Here is a 22958-nt window from a genome sequence, read left to right on the forward strand (position 1 = left end):
CCAGGTTTTAACCTGGGGTCTTTCTGTGGAGTTTGCATTTTCTCTCCATCCTTGCGTGGGTTTTCTCCGGGTACTTCGGCTTCCTCCCACAGTCCAGACATGCAGATTAGGTGAATAGGTGACTCTAAATTGTCCGTAGGTGTGAGTGTGAATGGTTGTCTGTCTCTATGCGTTGGCCCTGTGATTGACTGGCAACAGAGTCCAGGGTGTAATCCACCTCTCGCCCAAAGTCAGCTGGGATTGGCTGATTGGTATAGATAATGGATGGATGGATGGATGGATGGATGGAGTATAAATGTGATCAAAAAATGTGTTGGCAAATAGGAAACAACTGTACATGATCTGACAGCAACAAATTAAAAGCATTTGCATTTAACGTAATGACTAATGTGAACAAAACTCTGGTTTACAAAATGATTTGTTATTACTTTAATGTAACATCGGTCATACCTGCGCTGTAACAGTGACTAAAGGAGAACACAGGAGAACCAAAGGTAAACAAAGACAAAGACTGCAGTAATCATGTAATTCTGTATTTATGACATTACTTCATTACAAACATGAACTTAATAACTTATGGGTGCAGTATTACAAAGCTGAGTTCCATGTAACTAACTTAAAATCACTGTGTGGTCCAGAGAAGTATTAAAGGTAACAGTGAATGCATCCACAACACGGGAGGGTTTGACTAGTTTTGACCGGACTTTGCCATTGGTCCTCCAGAAAAAGGAGACAGAGGTTGGAAATTGCACATGGACGTCCTGACACAGCACGCCAGCTTTACTTCAGAATGGTATCTTCATTTGCTGCGAGGAGAGAGTAAAGTAAGTGAGATCAGTACGTTTGGGACCAAGAATAGCAATGCTTTACAGTGAATGACTATGCTCCTACTTTTTGTGCACTTGTAACAGCAACACAACATCAAGTTGATGTATTACACAAACATTTATATAGTATTTCTATCAATGTGTCCATTCCCTGGAATCTGTGGAGCACGCAGATGTATGCGTTGGAATCACTGGAGATGAGGCTACCTTCTGCTAGCTGCTTGGCAATGCGCTCCTGCTCCTCGCGAGCCTTTTTCTCTTCCTCCTCGATCCTCCTCTCCTCAGCTGCGATAGGCTTCAGGTTTTCTGTGCAAATAAGAAACACAGGCAGGAATTTATCTTTCAACTATTAGCCTTTTAAATGGCCTTTATCCAGTCAATAGGGTTTGTAAACTGATTAGTCAAATTAATAATGTTGTGTTTTGCTAAAAAGGCTTGGGTTTTAAACATACTGTTTTGAGTGGGAAATGTTCTCCCCAGTTCAGTTCTGCAGATTACTGTTATATCCAGAGGGTTTATCTCAGTGCGTGGTGACTTAAAGGAAGAACTCACCGTATCTCTTTTTGCCATAGATGATGCCGGCAATCAAAGCTGAATACCTTGCTGTCTGTAAAGTTGAAAACAATGCAAATCAATACCAGTCGTGCTATCTTTTACAGCTGCACCTGCTCTATGCTAAAGACTAATCTAGAGTACCCAGGTCTCTTTAATTCAGAGGTTCTAAACACACAAAACTTATTTAGCATCGCCTACAATAATGTCGCTGCGCTCACGGAACTCCATATAATACCACATGAGTGTTTTCCTAACTTGATGATGGGCACAAAGTACACATCTAAAAGAATTCAATTGAACGCGTTTACAGAGTACTTAGGTTAGTCATTAATTCGGCTAAAATAGAATCCACCATGGAGCATTATTTTCATTAAAATGTGTACTTTCCAAGTATCATCATTATACTGATCGCAATCTGTCACCAGAAGTGAACAACAGAGGGCGACAGTTTGAATCTAAGGTCTGAGTGACAGTCGAGATAATTTTAAAACAGCAGATAAACTTGAAACACATACAATGAGTGTGATATTGTTCATACAGTACTCTCTATTGGATTTCTATCTATTATGTTTATATGCACAAATATTTATCTTATTGACAAGCACCCGTTTAAATAGGGACAGCTTTAAACAGTGATTGGCTTTAACTGTTAGCATGTCCCATCTATACATCTAACAGTACTGTTACACCATAACACTCACCACATGCATTGTTGACACATTACTCGCTTGGTCTTGGTTTAACTTGGCACACTTTAATACCGTAGCACAGTTATTGGCTCTTAGCTAGCATGCTTCCTAGCTAACAGTTAGCATGCTAGCGTTTAGCACCTGAAATACGGTTGCAAAGGTCACTTTTCCGTAAAAAAAGGATAACTTTCTTTCCCAATATGTACTGCAAAACAAACCTTAATCAAGGGCGACACAGCAACTGGAGGAGCCATCGTTTTCCTGCAGGCTAACAGCTAGCACCAGAGGTCACTTTACCACCGCAGAGGACTGTGGGACAGATACTTGTTCTACTGCAGCTGGTGTGCTCACTGGTCCACTGCTGCCACCTGCTGGTGTAATGTATTAATGCAGATGCTATTTATATAATGACAAATAATTTAGAAATATGAAATTAATATTTAGATTTTCTTTAAGACACTTAGCTGCAAAAGTCTCCCATGGAAAAAATCTATTATCCAATTAGAACCGTCACTGTCTCCTTCCACAGTCACATAGGCACTGTATGTCCTGTTGCATTAATAAAGCCACTGGGACTGGAGATCTATGGTATGATCTATGATCTATCTATCTTCCATAATAAATCTACATTCATGATCCACTGAGAAACCTGATAAATGCAAAGGTCCACAACATTGTCACCTCACACACTCTGAGTGCATTAGGTATACCTGTCTAAATGGTACATACACCTATACATTTAACAGGATTATCATATTCTGTTTTTATTGTCATTGTGTCTTTTTGGACTCTGTAGTTTGTTATGGTGTCATATCTCACTGGTCACTTACTTCACTTTGTCTTCTCCTTCAGCCAGAATTTATACCTGTCAGCTTCATCAAATGTTTGTTAGCAAATTACTGACATTCAACCATCATCAGCATATCCTAATAGACAAAATCTTTTATTTGGTATATCAACTTATGGCACATCAAATTACCGGAGTCCCACACTAAAGCTTTACCTTCATGGTGATGTGTTTTACTCTTTTCACCATTTATAAATATTAGTAACTCTAACTAACTCCACTAACTGGATGTTGTTGGATGTAAGCCTGCATCACTGTATGAAAACTGTGTTCTCACGTGTTAATATTAGTTTCTTAATGATTTGTAATGTGCTTAGAACATTTGTAATTAATCAATTTAATTATTATTAATTAATAGCCTAATTATAGCCCATTTATAAAACCGTTATAAGGGTAGTCTTTAAAGTGGTACCATTATTTCTTGTTGTCAGAGTTATGTCTGTGCTAAAATTGCCTGCAGTTACAAAATGCTGAATATCTTAATATTAAGTTGTTCCTTCACTATCATAGCAATACCAGTTATCAGTGAAATAACACCTTGCACCATATTACACACCATGAAAAGGTTTTGTGCCATCCAGAGGAGGTCAGTAGAGATGTGTGCAGGTGAACAGGTCTCTACAGTATTCAGTCAATGAGGACAGTGCTTTCATGAGCAGAACAGTGTTTATTGAAATACAGAGAGTTGTATGCATTGCGGGGAACTCATACTGCATTCTTTATAGGCGGAACTATTGAACATTGCAAACACATGAAAAGCAGCGTCAGTCCTTGAAGGTTTAGCACACTTTTAAAGCCCCAGCATATCTCCTATGTGAGCATGAAGATCTAAAATATTGCAGCTGTATTTAGAGAAACTGGAGAGAGAAACTAACATTTGTTACTCAGATCTATGCAGAATCCCCATTTTTCTGTATTTCTGATTTTCAAATTTCTTTTCAGTCATAGCGTATATATGGAGTGTTTCTTTTTATGCGTCTGACAAAAGCAAATATTTTGAGAGAGTCAGTAATTTTCTCTTTATCATTCTCCCCATTTGATATGACAAAAAAACGAAAAAACGACAACCCTGAACTTGGGCCCATTTCACCACTGAGTGGCTCAGAGAGGGTGTAGATGGCCATGTGCTTGTGTGATCCCTCACTGGCTTCCCAACCAAAAGCTCCCAGTCCTCTGGAATGCAGATGTGGGATTGAACCCACGTTTTTTTTGTCCCTGCTCCATCAACTTGTCCATCACGTACAGTTTTGCAGTCCAGCAAATTATGTCTTCATAAAAAGTCACATAAGAAATCAGTCTACCTCACAATGCTGGCTGCCAAAGCAATGGTTGAGCTTGGTTGCTGTCCTACTGGTAAGTCTCAGCTTCCCTCGTTTCGTCGAGGAGGCTGTGTACTGATTGGACTTGAGTTTAGAGTAATAGTCTGAGAACTTGTTGAACAGGATGGATATGGGCAGGCCGTTGAGGATGATTCCGAAAGCGATGCAGACGAAAGCGAACATGCGACCCAGTATGGTTTCTGGATAGACGTCTCCGTAGCCCACAGTGGAGATGCTGACCTGTAGGGCAGTGAGGAAAGCAGTCAGTGGTGATGGAGAAACTTGATCTAAGCAGCACTGATGGAAAAAACAGATGGGGGCAGGACCTGAACTGGAAATATTGACAATACAAAACACATATTTACCAGGGCAACCCCAACAATATCACTCTTAGCTCAGTGACACAGATAAGAATTAAAAGTTAATACAAGACTCAGCAAAAGTCTGCTTTCTGTCACTGTAAAGTTAACTGTATGTAACATGTTACTCAGATTTGGGATTAACAGAAAAAACAACTATTAAAGGCTTTTAAGGTCTGAAGCCTCTCAAGTGGAATATAAGTCTATGTCAGTATTACATGTCCTATCAGGGAGTTATGTATCAAGGCCTCAGTATGTCCCACTGAATGTGGGAATGTGAATGTGAATTGTAGGTCGTCCTAATGATAGAAATGAAAATGATCAGTTATGTTCACATCATTGCATCAATACAACCAAACCCGAGAGAAGCAATTGGTTGCTCAATGGTTCAAATGGTTCCAAATGTAAAACAAGTGGGTAAAGTCATTATCTAACTGTATTTTCTGGACTGCACCTAAGATCGCATTTCTAAAATTCCAAAAAATTATTATTAATTATTAAATATATTTGTGAGGTGCTCTTTCAACAGCTGCAACAAAATTGACGCAGAAGTCAATGTTTCCAGGACTTAAAGATGGCACACACATCTTCTGCTTCTGCTCATATAAAAACACAGCTCCCTTCACTATAACCATGAGGATTATCATTTCCCTCTCCCTGGATTATGGAGATAAGATTCTACCACTCAGACAAACAGGCAGGGCGGTGATCTGTTAACGGGTCCATTTAGGGCAACAGGCAGACTCAGTGAATGAAGGTCTGTGTTGACAGTTTAACTCAGGTAGGCATTGACCTGCAGTGACCACCGGTAACCCAGTGACCACACCTGCCACACAGACCACAAATACCAAATCTGACCTCATTGTGTGTTGTAATGCTGGAGAATAATCTAAAATCATTCTACAGTTTACTCCACATCCAGGAGCTATGCCAACACTGAAGTAATTCAACTAATTTAACTACATATGTAGGTTACATAGCTTTGTTATTCAGGTTTTATTTTTTAGACTTGAGTGCTTTCCATATTCCCTGTTCTGTTTTTAAGGTTGCTTTGTCACCTGTGCTGTTTCTCTTGGTCTTAATTCAGACTATTAAATTGGACAAAGATGTACTCACAGCTGCCCACCACCAAGCATGAGGAATGCTGGTGAAGTTTGTTTGCGGCATGTCGTGCTCCACAGTGTAAACCATGGCGGAGAAGCTGAAGATGCCCATGGCGATGAAGAGGAAGAGGCAGCCCACTTGCTGGTAGCACTGACGCAGGGTGAAGCCAAACGCCCGCAGGCCCGTGGAGTGTCGCGCCAGCTTCAAGATACGAAAGATTCGCATCAGTCTCATGATTCGCAACACTTGGCCCAGCTTTCCCACCTGCCCCACTGCCTGCATGTCCGCCTCGTGCTTCTTGTAGTTTTCATGGTTGTCAAAGATCTCCAGGATGGCCTGCAGATACTGAGGCAGGATGGCGATCAAGTCCACGCAGTTTAGCACACTCCTGCTGAAGGACTTGAGGTCAGGAGTGGACACCAGGCGGAGGAGAAACTCCATGGTGAAGAAGGCGATGCACGTGGACTCCACATACTCCCAGTACGTCTTACCACTGAGCTGACCTGAGGCAGTCCTGTACTGCATCTCCTCCACCGTGTTGAGGGTCATGGCCACAAGGGAGATCAGGACAAACAGACTGGAGGCCACCGCCATCACCTTGGCCTTGACAGACGAGAACGGCTTCTCCATCAAGTTCCAGATGGTTCGGCGAATCTGGCCCATGAACATGTCGTGAAAGAGCTCCTCATTCTCCTCAATCTCCACCTCTGCCTCCAGCTCCCTCTGGATCTTCAGCTGCTCGTTCAGCTCGTCCTGCCTCTCCTCGAAGGAGATGCGGCAGCAGCGGTGGGTGTTCTTGATCCTCACACCCCAGTAGTTGATCTCTTCCAGGAAGTTGCGGGGACACAACTCGTCCTTGATCCACAGCACGCCAGTCCTGTAAAAGTTGAAGATGCTGTGGAAGACATCTGGGTCCCTGTCAAAGAAGTACTCATTGTTGGTCACAGTGTAGTCATCGCACAGGTCCAGCTTCATGTTGTGGTCCGTGTAGGTGGCCAGGCGTCCTATTCTGGTCTTGGGGTACTTGGCAGCCATCTTATAGGCTATCTGGTATGGTTTTCCTCCTACATTGATGTTGATCATGTAGTTCTTCTTGGAGGGTGAAAACTGCTTGGAGAAGCCATACAGAACATTGTCATCCTCCTCATCCTCATACTCCGCATAAATGTCGTAGATGTCCCTGCTCAGCTCTTGCATGGAGTTCCATGTCTTCACCAGGCTTTCCTTGGCTAGTGGATAAGCAATCTCCGAGGGTCTTCTGTTAATGTCTGAATCGGTGACTTTGTAGTTGGGGAAGAGACTCTGCCTCCTCTTCCACAAGCTGGCCATCTTGCCAGGGCTCCCCATGTCGATCCCCCCGGCCTACGCAGCAGACAGAGCGCTCAGATCCGCCAGCATTACTGCTGTCTAATACCCCCTTCACCTAAGCGTGGAGGACAAGAGCAGGATGCCTCATGGCCCCATTAATGTTGCTGACTGAGAGGATCCGCGTGCTTACAGCACATCTAAATACCATTATCCCCTGCTGAGCTGCCTGGCTGACATGACGTTGGCTGTGTGGCATATCTCAACAAATGCCCATCATGAATTCACCCTCTCTGAGTCTAGAAATTTCACATATGAGCTTACAGTTATTACAGATCATTTCGGGTGATTAAAGACAAGAATAAACAACAATCAGTGTTGTTTTCCTCTCATTTATGTATGAATACATAGGCCTGTGCCATGCATTAATCTTCATGCAATCCCTACAGATTACTCAAGGAAGTCATATTGGAAAGCTATAATTGGAAAACACCATTGCATGTTTTGTTTCTTTTACGTTATTTGAGGTTAACTGCGCTACAAACATCCTTTGGGATGAGTTTCTTTGTAGATATATTCTAAAATATTATAATTTTTTTTACTTTAGGTTGTCTTTTTCAAAATGTACAATACATTTTATTTCGGTTATTATCATGCAACTGTGTAAGATTCCTGCATTGAATGGGAACAAAGGAAGGCTAGTGGAGACATAAAAGAGGATAAGGGCTTTAAGCATTAGTCTACTTCCTGATTGGGAGGGGGTGTCAGAACCTGAAGTGAGTCAAGGCCACAGACTCTGGGAAGTAATCCTTTGCTTTGTTATTGATGTACCAATAGGGTTGTGGCTTGTCATTTAACGTTAAACTTTCTGTTAACTAACAGGCAGTGATTTAACCAGGTGGAACTGTCTAAGACACAGAGAAGTATCCAACATATGTTTGCATGCGATTGAAGCCTCTTATTGGACATCAGATTATTATCCCGATGATTAACGGTGCCACCTGACCAGGGATGAAGCTCTGCAAACGCCACTGCTGATGACATTGTGAACCATGCAGTATATCAACCTTTATTTACCTTCCAGGTGCCAGCCACCGCTGACCAGTTAAAACAATTAAGGATTTAAGTTGACAAAGCAGTGACATTTAAATAGAGCTGCCAGACTTAAGATAGTCTTGTTAGTGTTGTGCGAGCAAGCAGTGAATCGGATTTGTCGTGCAAACCACAGGATCACAAGGGGACAGAGGGAAACGTAAATATTCATGATAAGATATACTGAATAATATGCAGCAGATATAAAGCTTCCTGGCCACTTATTTGCCCTTGAAAGCGAGACTGTGTCACTGTTGAAGGAGAAAATAATACAGTTCTACTCTTGAATAAAATGCTCAACTCAGTGCACCGTTAGCTAATGCAGCAAACATTGAACATGTAATGAATAGATATTTCAATGGTTTTATCATAGTGTTCAGCAAATCTGAAATACTCTTGATTTAGATTCTAACTGATGATGTGATAACTGACACATGATGCCTTAAATATAATGACATATTATCTATAATGGGTCAAAAACTAGTAGACTACTGGGCAAGCAGATTTAACTTGGTATTCACCCTGTCTGTCCGTGTTGATAGATGTAAAGAGGCTTGAACAATACAGGGGGGCAACAATAATCAGCCACCCCTGCAGTGCAGTGAGTCTATATAAGTCTTACTCCAGTTATCATTATGCAGGAGAAAGAAGTACATTTATATTTTGAAGAAACGTTTGTTTCCTTATTGATCCAGTGGTCTTCCAGGGAGAAGGATTAGGATGCAAGGCAAAGCATTAATGGATGCCTCCATACTTGCATTTCACCAGGAAGGGATTAATATCATCTGCTCTCAATGTCCGCGGTTTCCTAGCAGTCACTACTGTCCGCAAGATTTACGGATCAAATATAGTAAAGTCCCCTCAAAGCTGCTTAGTAAAACAAGAATGCAGGTTTATAATCCCTCGTGTAGGTTTATAAAGCCTCCTGTTGCATACATTCTTTACACACTTTACACTGCTGTTAACATGTGGAAAATCCAAACACGGATTGCTCAGTAACAACAAATGCTCACATTTAACCTGATCCTTGCTGATGTAAATACACACACACACAGGGTCAGCTTAGAATGAGGAGACAATGGGCATTTTGATTGTGTTTTTTCTCAACATACTGTCTTTAAAATCGACATCGACATCATCAACGTCTTCAGAATTGCAAGTGCAAACTCCGCAAGAGTTTACACCACATAGCACTACACCATAAACTTGTTAAACTTGTACAATCAGGTATAGTACAGAAAATTAGAGTTTTAGCAAGAACTTTGGTTTTATGAAGCAAGAACTTGTGTGCTGGATGATAGTAAAGAAGCATGTTTGTAATAGAACCCTGCTTTCTATCCTGAATGCCAAGATCATTGATGACTGCTTAACATTTCTTTCTGTCTGCCTGTTCAGGAGTCGCATCTGTGGGCTCAGTTTGACAGCATGTGTCACTATGATATGTATATTAAATACTTTTGAATGTGTGATACTGCAGAAAGATTTGCTAATCTGAATATAGGGTTTAACTGTTTGAGACTACATGCTCAGGTTTGGTAAATGTGTGTTATATTTTGGAGGACGTCAGTGGGAAGTTATCTGTTGTGATGGACCAACGAATGAGAGACAGAGTAGCATCTGCTCTCTCCAGCAGATGGTGATATGACCTACACTGCAAAGAGATCATCCAAACCTGTCACAGTTTACGCTCTCTACTGACTGTACTGTGTGATGCTTCAAAGTCACTGTAATGTTGCTGAGCTGGACAAGTAACTCCACTTTCTTCCCACTGACGCCCCAATAGAAGTGTTAAGAATATGACTCAGGTGACTTGGTGCCAAGTGTTTCGCTACAGTTTGCAGTAAAAGTTGAAAGCAAAGTAAAAATGAGTCCCACTGTAAATCAACCTGTTGAATGCCATGTTTGCTATATGCTGCATCAACAACAGTCCATTAGAATTATGGCTTTTACACAGCAGTACTATAGTATAATGGCTAAAACATACAATCTCAGATACATCGGAGGGAGCACAGGAGGGGCTGGCACAGATCTGATGTACAGAGTTATGGTTATTACAAAGCATTTTTGGAAAATCTCATCATGTGAACTTTGAGGCCTTTAAAAGATGTAATTGTCACCAACAATAGGCCTTTTTTTAAAGAACACATTCTTACATGTCGCAGTAAGATGTTGGGTGTAATTAATAACAAATGAATGATGGCTGAATTCCATGTGGCTGCTTCAGTTTCAAGGTCGTGGTGCATAACGGCTCACTGGGACACTTGCCATTGTTAACGTTATTAGTAACATCTGTGCTTTTGTTACTGTGACAAGTCAAACGGTTTCATCACCCTCCTTCCTGAACCAAAGAAAGTCTTTATAATCTGTGACAGCTGGAAGTATGGTTGTGCAAACTGATGTAAACAGGGAATACATTAGATTATACATTTTAAGGTAAAGTGCCATAATGAAAAAGATATATAATATCTTGCTCTGCACCACATTTTCTATTAACTGTGGAGCCTGGAGAGTGCAGGCAGAATAATAAACAATGTATGGTGTAAATTTAATCAATGAATGAATACATTATTTTTAAAATCTGTAAAAAATTGATTAATTATAACTGAATTTAAATTTTACCTCAACAAACTCAAAGCATATTTTCACTTGTAACTAAGTAACAATGGTTTAATTTTAAAATGGAACCACAGAACAAATGTTAAATGGGCTTTTAAGTGATGATTTTTGTTATTCCATTTAATCGCTGCTCATATTCCACCTCAGTGTTCATTTGTGTTCTGTCCAATCAGATGAGGTCTAAGCCACAGAGCAGCAGCTGAAGCTCTCATTGGACAGCTGCTATGTGCTGCTGGGAGTCTGGTGTGTCAGAGACAATTACTGTTATTAATTACACCTGTGCTTTTCCTGCCAGGGCGCATGAAAATGTCTGTAAAGGAAGATGTCAACAGCTGTGTCTCTTTAATTCTTTGGTTTAAAATCACATGAATAAAAAAAAAAAAATCACCTACAATATATTTCCTGGGATGTATTTACATAAGAAGTTCTCCACAGAGGGAAAAGCACGTGTAAATAATAAAATGAAAGACGGCTGAATACCATTTAGCTGCCTCACTTTCAGGGTCCTGCTTATTGTCACGATGTTGTGGTTTAATGACACACTGGGATGGAACGGAGCCATCAGTTATGTGATGAGTAAAACCTGAGGACTTTTCCAAATGCCAGCTGAGAAAAAGGCCAACTCCCCTCTGCCCTCAGGGTCACCTGCATCATTCATGGCAGCGTGATTTCTTGTGTTGCAGAGAATTAACGTTAATAGAGACATAATACATAACAAAATTTTGGATCTGAAAAGATAAGGACCACAAGATTTCCAGGGTTAAATAAGGATGAATACTTGATTGACCAGAAGTGCGGTGTCACTTAAATGCTTTTATTTTGTTTTTTTGGCATTAATTTTGGAAACATAATGCATGAACTCTAAAGACACACCTCAGATATATTTTGTTTGATTACACAGGGATAGGTGTTAATGATTACATACCTTTGAAATCCCTATTCCAGATTTGAAATGCCAGGTATGCAAGTCCCACAAACTTAATTTTTCAGTGCAATCACATTCCTCTTGTGTGATCTCAGGAGATACATTACCTCCACACAGATTTAAAATCAAACCTCTCATAGTACAATCTCTCCAAAACACCACAGACACAGAGGTGTTTCACAGCAGGGCCTGACAACACCGAGATCTGCGTCAAGTTAGTTACACCACAATAAGACCAGGGCTCATGCGATTGTGCAAAAAATAAAGCGTCATATTCACCGCAAACGTGATACTATCATGATAAACTGGGCTGAACACGAAATCAAACAGTTAATGTAATTTAAGATGACGTGCAAACTGATTTATTCCAGCTGGCACCGAAGCCGCAGGTATTTCTTTTATTGTCTGAGGGAACAAACGCAGGTGATGGGCAAGACATCTACTTTTCTGTTCGTCAGTGGCACAACAATCTCGGATCATCCTCTTTATATCTACACTTATATTAAAACAGTGCCATGTAGGTGAACGAGCTGGGGAAAAGAAACAAACATTGTTTTGTCTCTGGGAGCTGAGAGCCTCACTCCTACAGTGACACCAGCGCGATGTCTTATTTTGAAAAGCTCAACCGGACGTTATTTATCCGGTTAGCCTCGTCTGCTGAGAAAACGCTGTTTTTAAAGGGAAACCAAGGTTGTTGAGGTCTGTGGTGGGCATAGCAGGTTGGAGGTAGGTGTACACTCATTTTTGTGCTAACGCTGTCCCAGTGTCGTCGGTGTTCTTGTCCTCAAACTGTGTCTTGTTCGGCAGCTTATCGCTTAGGTTAGCGGAAATCAAGATGCGGGCAAGTGTCAAGTCAAGACAACTGGCAAAGTGCAAGCTAACTAGCTAGCTTGGCTGAAGCTAACACGGCTAACGGTACCGCTAGCCGGCTCCAGAGAGCAGGCAGCCGAACTCCTGATGTAGCTCCGTTTGTTGGGTGTCTGACTGTGGACAAGTGGAGAAGCGGTGTCCGCTGTTTATTACGATACACTGCCACAGTTTTATCGAGTCTTACAAGTACAGTGGCGAATATTTCCTGTGAATGGCTGCGGGGGTTGGGGGGTGTTGTGGCCCCCCACAGACACACACACACACACACACAAACACACACAAACACCAAGACAGCATTGCTTTTTTTATTTAAGTCGCGTTGTAGCTGCTCCCCTCAAGAGGCTATTCAAGAATATTAAAAGAAATGTAAGAATAGGTACACTTGTTGTGTTACATCTGCAACCTTTGTGTGAACTTTATCATCTAACCTCACTGTCCTTTATAAAATGTTGTGACAAGTGTAGATTTAGTGTGTATATACTGCAGCAGTGTGAACAGAACCAGACATGTTTGAATCATAAGTCCTTACAAGTTATTTATCAGCCACATGTTTAATTTTATCTGAGGCTAATGAAGAACAACACTATGATGGCTAGTTTTTGGTGCCATGAGAAATCATATAATGTAATTAAGTCCAGACTGATTAGTAAGACCCATCTTGGCCGCTGTCACCAGCAGTATAGAAATGCATGCAGGCATAAGAGTGCACATCAGAGCCTGTGGGTTTTTATTATAGAAACATCTAATAAAGAATTAAAAATGTCTGGTTTTGGGGACCCCATCTGTAGTGTCAAAACCACCACATTATGTCCTCCCTCCTTTGCCTGCTGTGGGTCAACAATGTAAGGCGATTGGCTATTTTTCACGTACCCTGCAGGCTGCATGTTCCTATAGTTTACTGTATGTCCTCTGCTAGCAGTGCAAGCTTTGCTATGTGGTGTGAACAGTGTTAAACAACCTGGACTTGCAGTGAGTATTCTGGCCTTTGCCCACCGCACTATATTTGATAGCACTTCAAAAGCCTTTGCAAACACTCTACTCCTCACTGTATACACCCAGAAGAGGGAACAACAGGCATGTACACCAGACTATATGAGGAAAAAGCTACACTTGAACATCGAGTGCAGGAGCGCAACATGGGTGTAGGAAACAAAGCTGTGTGCACATTTCAGTGTTTGTTAATGGAGCTGAGAAATGAAGACTATTGAAATACAGTGGAAACACTGCTCAAAGGACAGAATCTACCAATAGTGTAACATGTGGACTTGGGCTGCAGGTGAAGCTGTGTGGTGTGGTTTGGTATATTCCTGTCTACAATTGCCAGATTGTAGAAACAGATGGGTTCAATAGATTTCTTCTTCCTCTACTACACTTTTACCTTAATGATGAACCAAAAAACAACAATAGAAAAATGTATATCCTCTTACTGCTATAGCTTTTTTGACTGTTGTGAAAGTCAGAGGGTTTTCCATCTTGGCAGAAGGTTTTATTTTGGAACAGTGAAACACAAGTGGATGGAGGATGAGAGATCAAGTGTTTGGCCAACAGTACACTCCCAACAAAGCGGATTCATGGAAGCTGTTGAACTGCTGTCAGATGTGATGCTGAGAGCAAATGTCCGTATACTCACTGTGCCTCAAGGCCTGTTTGTTTAATGATGTCCGTGCAGATGGAGGAGCTTGTGTGGCAGATGGGGGTGGTCACTAGTGTGGGTTAGTCATTGTCTTGTAGAGTATAGGCGGGGGGGTTGTCATTTGGTGTCAATTCTATTGAAAGTGTGATGGGGAAACTGTATAAAGTTTCATTTAGTTTGAAGCCCACTAAAAATACCAACGAGGAAATTGGAAGGACCCAGCCTGTAGGAGAGTTTAAATTACATTATCACAGTAACATGGACAATAATCATTTTCCATTGCAATGTAGGTATATACAGTAACTGTACCATGTTTATAGAAGCAAGGATATAATTAAGACTTCGCTAACATCGTTCATAGGGCAGCTGCCCTAGTCTTTTGATTATTTTTGTCAATCAACTTGTTGCCCAAAGAGATTCAGTTTGCTATCATAGAAGACTAGGAAAGACACTCTTTAAAAAGCTGGAATCAGAGAAATTAGGTTAGAGACCCCATCCAATCAATGTGTAGGAAAATGATCTAGGAACTAGATTTTCATAAAAATATACTCATATATTCCTTACACTCACTCCTGGAGTCGTTTTTGTGATAGAATTGTACTTCTGCATCTGAAAAAGCCAAACCAGAAGTGACGTAACATAAGGGAGAGCATTTAATAGGCATTTAATTTGATGTCTTTTCGACTAATTGTCTATTTGTTGCCTAAAATTTAAATTTACTGCCAAACAGATGAAACACGATGCTTAAGAGAAAAAGGGGAAATGTGGAAATGGCTCTTCCCATTTAGTCTTTGTCTAGTCACTTAGCCTTGGTTTTCCTGCTTCTGTATGCTTATAGGTCATGGTGGAACTTTTTAAAGAATAACACAGGATGTTTATGGCTTCATATGATGTAGCTTATACATTGTCAGTAAGTGATTACCTACCATCACTGACTGAAAAACAGTTTAAACTAACTTTAACAGCAGGGTATGCATCTAAAATTGAACTCAACACTAATTCAAAGGAGAGCAAAAGTCAAAGCTGCAGGTGGCTAAACATGTTTGTGTGAAGCTTTCCTGCACCCTTACAATAATATTTGTCTAAAAGCTATTAGAACATTGCTAATTTTGTGAGTTTGACCTTTGTTTAGGAACAAGATCTTCTTTTCATGTGGATCAGTCCAAGACAAGTTCACCTTAGTTTACTGTATATTCCCTCGGAGCAAAGGACACACTGGTAACTCTACACTGTGTAAAATGATACAGCCTGTGCCGTCCAACACTTCCCTTCACCACACAGCTGACCTTGGCTCAGTCCTCACTCTCACTAGGGTACACTTTGCCCGGACAGTACCTTGCTTGACAGTACAGCTTTGTGATGCTGCTCATTTCTCTCAAGAGGTGCCTGTCGTTCTGTCTCATAATACTGGTACAATTAGAGTTGTTGTCGTTGAGAGAAAAGCCACCAGACACCATGAAATAGATAAGGTATCAAAATCTGTCATGTTTCAGCTTTCTAAACCATTTACAGTAAACACCTGGTTTTGTTTTCAGTCAAAGAGCAACGGTTTATCTTTATGAACACTTTTTTCCATCAGTGTTCAACAATGATGGAGCAAGAGCACCAGAAGAGGCTCTGATTCTTTGTGTATGTCCAACAATAGGCTTCTTCTACTAAGTTAAGACTGTTAAACCTGTTGAAACATTTGAATTGAAAAGACACATTTTCAGTTTGTTCAATTAATAGCTCATGAGAAGGGATTCGCAGGCAAGTGAAGATGTTTCTGCAGTGTTCTGAGGAGTACGACATGCTGTCAGTGTAGTTACTTCCTGTCACGTAGGCACAGAACATACGTGTGCGAGATCATGTCAGCTGGCTGTCAACAGACTGCAGAATGATGTTAAAGATCCTTTTAACAGAAGATGTGAGGCTGCTGGTCTTTGACATATAGATAGAGCCAGATACGACACACATAACATCACATTCTGTATATTTGATAAGACTTTTCTCTCTCTCCTTTCAGGTTGTTGCTGGTTGCAGGGCCCCGTGGAGCAGAAGAGCTGTGCCATTCCCCCCTTTTTTTTTTTCCTCTCATGTCCCCCCCTGTGTGTCTCCCTGTGTGTTAGTGACCCCGCACCCCCACCCGCCCCCCCACCTATTCCCTTCTGTCGTGTCGCCACTCCAGCCCGAAGCCCCCCTCTCACCCCATGCTTGGGACAAAGCCAGCTCACTGCCAGCCCAATGACTGCCTGGATCGTCCTGCCTGTCAGCCTGTCTGCCTTCTCCATCACAGGAATATGGATAGTGTGAGTTACATGAACACATGACTGTGTCACCTATGCTGCCACATTGAAACATAATCTGTTCACATTATCAAGTGTACAGATGGGACAACAAGTACAGATTTATAGGGGTGTGTAAGTGGGCATTTATAGCTATTTGCATGACAAAACAAGTGAGTGATTTATATCCTCTCTTGCTGGATTGCCCCTTTTCTCAAGCTCAGTAAAGTGTTCTGTCTCAATAACAGTTCAACTTGTGTCACAGGCTGTGTTTGACATTTGTCATTTCTTGCTTTACATGATGGTGTGTTCTTCGCCCCACAGGTATGCCATGGCTGTGATGAATCACCATGTTTGTCCTGTGGAGAACTGGTGAGTGAGTCTCTTCTTTTTGATCTGAGGAAACAGGCATAAAATTCTTAATGTGGACACAGTTAGACTCCACAGCTACCAGCTGGGAATGAACTGAACTCACTGTGTCACTGCCACAGGTCTTACAATGTAACATGCACAGAGGAGCTGCCCCGACCAGGCTTCCCCAAGACATGCTGCACCATCCAGGACATCCCCCTCATCAGGTCTGCTTCTCCGTCTCTCCTCTCTGCACTTAAAGGCTTTGTTTCTGCAGAATACAAGAGCAATTTTGTGTCAGCAAAGGCCCCGAGGCATGAATTAGCACCTTGTTATGTTGTGGCTCTGTGACAGTCATTAACCCACGCTTTGCATAAATTGCATTTGTTTAATCTGCAAATAAGCCTCTAACCAGGGGCAAGAACAAAAGCACTCTTGTAAAAAGGCATCATGAGACTCGCAGGCTTTTTTTCATCTAAATTTCAGTTTTACATCTAGATATAATATCAGGGCAAGTGGTTTTACATTATTAAAGTAGAAAGTATAGTCTGCATGTGTAATCATCATTACTCTATTTGTTCCTGTACACTATGATTATATTGTAAAGACACTGTGGCCTGGCCTTCAGTAGTTTATGTAGGTAAAGGGTATTCTCCTGTCTCTAACGCTGAGAGCTCTGCTGTCTTCATGTGCTACAGTAAATGTGGCTCCTTCCCTCCTGAAAGCTGCCTGTTCAGCCTGATCGGCAACGTTGGAGCCTTCATGGGTAAGATCTCGTCCTATCTGGATTTGAAACCACGCATGCACACACAGTAGTGTCATTAAAAGACACTGAATGTGCACTGAATGTCCTTTCTTTAAAGGAATAGTACGCCATTTGGGCTAATATGGTTATTTGCCTCTTATTAGATGAGAGGATTGTATCGATTCTAAAGGTAGATATGAAGCTACTGCCACAATAGGGTGAGCATAGCTCAGCATAAAGCTAAATATAGCTAGGCTGGCTCTGTCCAAATGTAACTAAATGTACCAACCAGTGCCTCCAAAGCCCATTAATATATAACTGTGTGGTTTCACAGGGGTTGTGTGCTGGATTATTTCTTGGCTTGGCACAGTGACTTTCTAGAGTTTTGACATGTCTGTGAGGTTGCCATGCAGCCAGTGGAGACACCAGGAGGGCATTGTGTCTGGAAAGAAGTGGTCCAAGCACATGATTCCCCGCAGCAACTTTCTCTTACAGTTCACTTTTTGTACATATTACACAAACAAGATATGACGCGTTAATAAGTGAGCGCGGACGTGCTCGAAGGCAGATTTTTGGACCATAGACAGAACCAGATGAGCTGTCTCCAGTTTTTGTGCTATACTATGCTAACTGTCTCCAGGCTGTAGTTTCATGTCTGCTGTACAGACATGAGAGTGATATGGATCTTGTTAAGCCCCAGTAAGAAAAAGAATAAACATATTTCTCTTTTTTTAATCCCCCTGTTTCACAAGTAGCCCCTCAAAACTGTGATGCATTGTTTATTATAATTAACAATTCCAGAATTATTTTTGGTTATTGTGTATCAATTACATATTCTTTGGAGTATAATGTCAAAATGTTTTCCACAAATATGGGGTGATGTACTATCAATTAATTGTTGAATGCTGATGGGTAAAATTGGTTAAATCTCTAGTTACATCTGCGATCTACACTTCTACCTTTGCCCTACACACACAAGTAATTAATCTATATGACTGAGGTGAAGCGTTTGTGTCCTCTGTCCATATTGTGTGTTATGTTAATCCTCCACGGTGCCCACAGACGCCAGCCACCAGCCTCCAAGAGATATGGAGGGGCCTGAAATAGCCTGTGCTCTCTAATCAATAATGAATGCGGCTTTCCTTCCACTCCCGTCCTCTCCCCTGCGTGCGCCCTCCATGGCCTTCCTCCTTTACCCCTCCTCCCCCTGTCTTGTTTTATCACCACTCAGCTCTGCCCCATTTCCCCCCCCTGCCTTTAATTACATCTCTCCTGCTGTTGTCTCTTTCAAACTATTATTCACGCCAATTTTTCTTCTCATATGTATTTACATTCTTTCCCAGTCCTCATGGTTGCTTTTTATGTTTCATTGCATTTTCTTTTTCATCACTTTCATTTCTGTCATTCCTTCTTTACTTAGCCCACTTCCTTCTGCTTCTCTCTCACTAGCGCACAAGCTGTTTGGATGTGGAAATCTGCAGGTCTCCAGTTTTCAAACAGGGCTGCTGAGCCTGCCAAAACACAGCGCCCATCATGCAACCAGAGATGTCAATAGTTGACAGAAGACATCCTCTCTGAGACGGCAGTAAAACAGATCAGAGCCTAAGATCAGCAGAATGGGTGCAGTCACACGACAGCCCTCCCAGCTGTTGATAAAACTATAAACACGAAGGAGCATTCTGTTTAAACAAGCAGTTTAGAATCTGATAGACATTGTCAAATTTCTGATTTCACCATTCAGTATGACAATGGAACAAATACCCGCTTATCTTCCATGTTTAATAACAGAACCATGGTATTTAAATTTTCCTCCAAGCCTCAGGTTCACATTGAAAGGCTCTGACCGTTGGACTGTACAGTCAGTGTTATTTTCATGGATGCTCTGTAACATCATGTCTTCTCCTGTGCCCTGCAGTGGTGATGGTGTGCCTTCTGCGCTACGCCCAAGTGATCGAACACAGCCACCGATGCTGGGTCAACACCAGCGCTCTGGTGTCGGGCTGCACCAACGCCGTGGGTCTGGTCATGGTGGGCAACTTCCAGGTAGAGTCCCTGTGAACACACTTAATTTAAACTTTAATGACCCTTTTGCTTCTTTTTTTTTTTTTGGTCTCAGACGAGTGCAAACGCTCCCACTGACTGTACCGTCCTGTTTTGTCAGGTTGATCACGCCAAATCTCTACACTATGTGGGCGCTGGTGTGGCGTTTCCAGCCGGGCTCCTGTTTGTGTGTCTGCAGTGTGTGCTCACTTACCGGGTGGCTGTGACTGCCCTCGACTACTGGATGGCCCATTTCAGAGTGGCTCTGGCGCTGGGAGCCATGGTCTCCCTTGTCCTTAGTATCCTTTGCTCACTAGTGGGGAATCCCCAGATACAGTAACAGCTGAACACAGGTTTTCTCCTCACAGGTTTTTTTTTATGGTCGACAGTTTGACATGTTATTCCAGGAAAAGCACAGATGTAACTAATAACATTAATAATAACTGTCAACATTTCTGCCTTGAAAAAGGCCAATTTAACTCAGTGAAAATCTTAAATTCCAGTCGGAGCAGGTAATGTTTACCAGTTCAACATTACCTGTTGATGTTCCTGGACTCATATTGATGACATTTCAATGCTGAGCTGCCAGTTTAGGATTCAAAAGTAATTATTTACTGTTGCTGTTTTTCATACCTGAGTCTGTCTCTGAAAAAGCAGAATTAAAAGGTTTTTCTTCAGGTCAGAAAGCATGTGGTGTGGTTCAGACTGTAGGGTTAGGGTTAGGGGTCTCTATTAGGAGGTCTCTATTCCTCCACCCTGTTAACGGCCGTATTAGTTAACCCCGTCATGGCTCCACCCTGCCGTCGTGATGGCTTGCTGATAAAACGCAAGTTTGTCCCTCAGCTCTAAAACAGGACAGGACATATGATAACGTATGTTACGAGGCCCACGCCCAGTCCAGTTGGACACATGACAGTTGAGCTATGGGTTTGCAAACTCACAGCCACTCCTCAAGTGTCCAATCAGGAAGCAGTTTACGCCTTTCCTCCTCCGCTCATTATTGTCTCTCTTTGTTTCTGTCTGCCATCTGTTTGGAGGCAGGGTTAAGAACCATTTAGGGTCATGTTAATGATCTCATAAACAATATCAGTCTATCATAGGTGAATTATACTGCTTTTTTATTGGGTATTATCTTGTTTTTAAACCCATCTGTTTAATGGGGCTATAAAGCCAATTGAAACATAATCCTACTTTGTACTATGAGTTTACATCAGGCACCCTGAGGTTAAGCTGCTGCTGTCATCTCATTATATCATGGATTTGATTCACGTCCATGCCTCTATTTCCTGTGCCGCAGTAGACTCAGTGAAATTGGGAAAAGAGCTCCATTTGTTTAGCTCATATTGGGAGCAGAGATGTTTGCCCTCCTTAACCCCCTCCTCCTCCCAGGCGGCATCTTCTTCATCCACGAGAGCTTCATCCTGCAGCACGCCGCCGCCATCTGCGAGTGGGTCTTCACGGTGGACATCCTGGTCTTCTACGGCACCTTCACCTACGAGTTTGGCACCGTCACCAGCGAGACCATGATGGCAGGCCTGCAGCAGAGTCACCACCACGGCTCAGGGGTTATCATGGGCCCCAGATCCCGGGGCTCGACACTGGGTGGGGCAACTAAGGGCCTCAAGTCCCCTGGGGGAAGCAGCACATCCACACATCTCAACTGTACCCCAGAGAGCATAGCCATGTTGTAGCTCTGCGTCGCAGCCCAAAGGTCTGAAATGTCACTGCAGAGGTTCTTCAGGAAGGCAAGACCCCAGGCAGCAAGTGGAGGAGAAGAGAGGAAGCTCTGATATCTTTAACCGTCAAACCAACACCAGGTTATCCCATCTGCAATGCTGTACTATCGTTTCTTTATGCTTTCTTTACGATGGTGGTGCAAGCCACTGCAGTCAAGTGTCTCATTTTCTGTAGCGATGCTGAAAGGAGGGCTGAATGTGTGGAGCCAGTTTGAGCACCGGAACCATGAATGTTTTCCAAGAAGGCTCTTGATTTGGGCAGTTCTTCAGTAGGGTAGGTCCTTTCCTGAAGTTTATTTACTTTCTTTTTCTTTTTCCAACTGTGCATCACTGGTGTACCCACAGTTTCCCCCCCCTCCTCAGACACTCCTTCATCAACTACCCAATGCTTCGCGTGGCCGTCCCGTTTTGGCCTTTTACTTATCTCTGCACGGCACACTTTTTGAATGAGAGAATAACAATTACTGTTTGAGTTTGCGTAGTAAGTAGAAAACAATGAATGTTTGAAAAGTGAATAGTTACCGGTTATGTATGTTTTACAGGCTGTAAGCACATGGCCTTTTTTCAATCAAGCATAAATGATCCAATGAATGGCAAAAACCACTCATTTCACCTGACAATGTTTTTGCACATCTGACTTCAATGCAAATTTTGATGGTATTTTTAAATGATCTGACCAAATATATATATATATGTGTGTACCTAGAGCCACTATCATTCCCCAGATCATGATCCGTTTCACCGACATGTGAGTGCAGGAAGGCTTCTTTAAAAGCTACCAGTCTGTTCTGGTTCCCTCCCAGAATGGCGCTACGTTATCGTCCCATTAATTGCATGATCTGATGATTTCTTTGTGACATTTACATTTCTCACTACCTTTTTGAAAAAAAAAAAAAAAAAAAAAAATTCTTTGACCGTCATGTCCGGTGCAATAATTGTCATCAATCATCCAATAATTTCTGCTCCACTGGAGAGAAAAATGCCTTTTTCAGTGTGTTGGGCCTTTTTTTATTTTATTTTTTTTTTGCTCAAAGTGACACCAAGACGTTTAAAGTGACCTACATCTTCTAATAAAACAAGCAGGTGTGTGAAGGTAAAGGTATAATCCCACTAACACATTTACAGAATAATGTAACAGCTTTTGTCCACACACTGATTTGGTTCCAGGCTGGACCTTTGGAAGCCTTATGAGTCTTTAGAATACGTTTTCTGTTAATTATGAAGCCTTCTTTGTCGTCAGATGATAAGTTTTGATGTAACCGAGAGGAGAATATGATGCTTGTAGACCCTGAGCCATAAACCTCATGGCGTCAATATAGTGCCACAACCAGACCGTACCAGACAGGGTCGTACACTGAACTGAAAGTGTCATACAGTGAGGTTTTTGCTTGACTTCCTGTTGCCAATTTCTATTTTTAAAGTAATAATTCCGGTTAGGAAGAAGCTCGACACCAGACTGCCACAAACCACCACTGCTCGACTACAGCCGACTGCCGCCACGCCACTAAAGCCACACCCAGTTTAAGTTTGCTTTAAAGTCAGCGAGCGTCCCTGTGAGCTGTTTGAGAAGTGCGTTTGCTAACACAGTATTCTGCCCTCCACATAGTGTTGATAACATTTCTAACTGTCTAACCACTGGATGCCAGCAATACATGTTTGTTTGTTTTTTTTTTTTTAAAAA

At 41.9% G+C, this 22958-nt stretch overlaps 2 protein-coding genes and 1 long non-coding RNA gene across 3 annotated transcripts; 1 reads left to right on the forward strand and 2 right to left on the reverse strand.

Annotated features, from left to right (window-relative positions):
* Window positions 1–517: 517 nt before the first annotated feature.
* On the reverse strand, window positions 518–2415 carry LOC139204358 (uncharacterized). Its single transcript, XR_011584423.1, has 4 exons — window positions 2290–2415; window positions 1380–1434; window positions 1035–1133; window positions 518–806 (listed from the first exon to the last, which is right to left on the reverse strand). It is a non-coding gene; the product is annotated as an uncharacterized lncRNA (long non-coding RNA).
* Window positions 2416–4210: 1795 nt separating this feature from the next.
* LOC139204289 (potassium voltage-gated channel subfamily V member 2-like) lies at window positions 4211–7047 on the reverse strand. The gene is made up of 2 exons (XM_070834288.1): window positions 5713–7047; window positions 4211–4477 (listed from the first exon to the last, which is right to left on the reverse strand). The coding sequence occupies exons 1-2, from the start codon at window positions 7045–7047 to the stop codon at window positions 4211–4213; spliced, it is 1602 nt and encodes a 533-aa protein (XP_070690389.1).
* Window positions 7048–12242: 5195 nt separating this feature from the next.
* On the forward strand, window positions 12243–22948 carry LOC139203742 (transmembrane protein 150A-like). The gene is made up of 8 exons (XM_070833600.1): window positions 12243–12364; window positions 16147–16429; window positions 16730–16777; window positions 16897–16983; window positions 17455–17522; window positions 19417–19544; window positions 19663–19840; window positions 20931–22948. Exons 2-8 carry the CDS (start codon window positions 16365–16367, stop codon window positions 21230–21232), a joined length of 876 nt encoding a protein of 291 aa, XP_070689701.1. The 5' UTR covers window positions 12243–12364; window positions 16147–16364; the 3' UTR covers window positions 21233–22948.
* Window positions 22949–22958: the final 10 nt, after the last annotated feature.

Source organism: Pempheris klunzingeri, chromosome 7 (genome assembly GCF_042242105.1).
Source record: "Pempheris klunzingeri isolate RE-2024b chromosome 7, fPemKlu1.hap1, whole genome shotgun sequence".
NCBI classification, from domain to species: Eukaryota; Metazoa; Chordata; class Actinopteri; order Acropomatiformes; family Pempheridae; genus Pempheris; species Pempheris klunzingeri.

Coding starts and splice junctions, on each gene's coding strand:
- LOC139204289 (XM_070834288.1), bottom strand. CDS start 7,047: ATGGGGAGCCCTGGCAAGATGGCCAGCTTGTGGAAGAGGAGGCAGAGT. Junction 4,478..5,712: donor ATGCTTGGTGGTGGGCAGCT/GTGAGTACATCT, acceptor ACTGCCCTACAG/GTCAGCATCTCCACTGTGGG.
- LOC139203742 (XM_070833600.1), top strand. CDS start 16,365: ATGACTGCCTGGATCGTCCTGCCTGTCAGCCTGTCTGCCTTCTCCATC. Junction 16,778..16,896: donor GTTTGTCCTGTGGAGAACTG/GTGAGTGAGTCT, acceptor TCACTGCCACAG/GTCTTACAATGTAACATGCA. Junction 19,545..19,662: donor TCATGGTGGGCAACTTCCAG/GTAGAGTCCCTG, acceptor CTGTTTTGTCAG/GTTGATCACGCCAAATCTCT.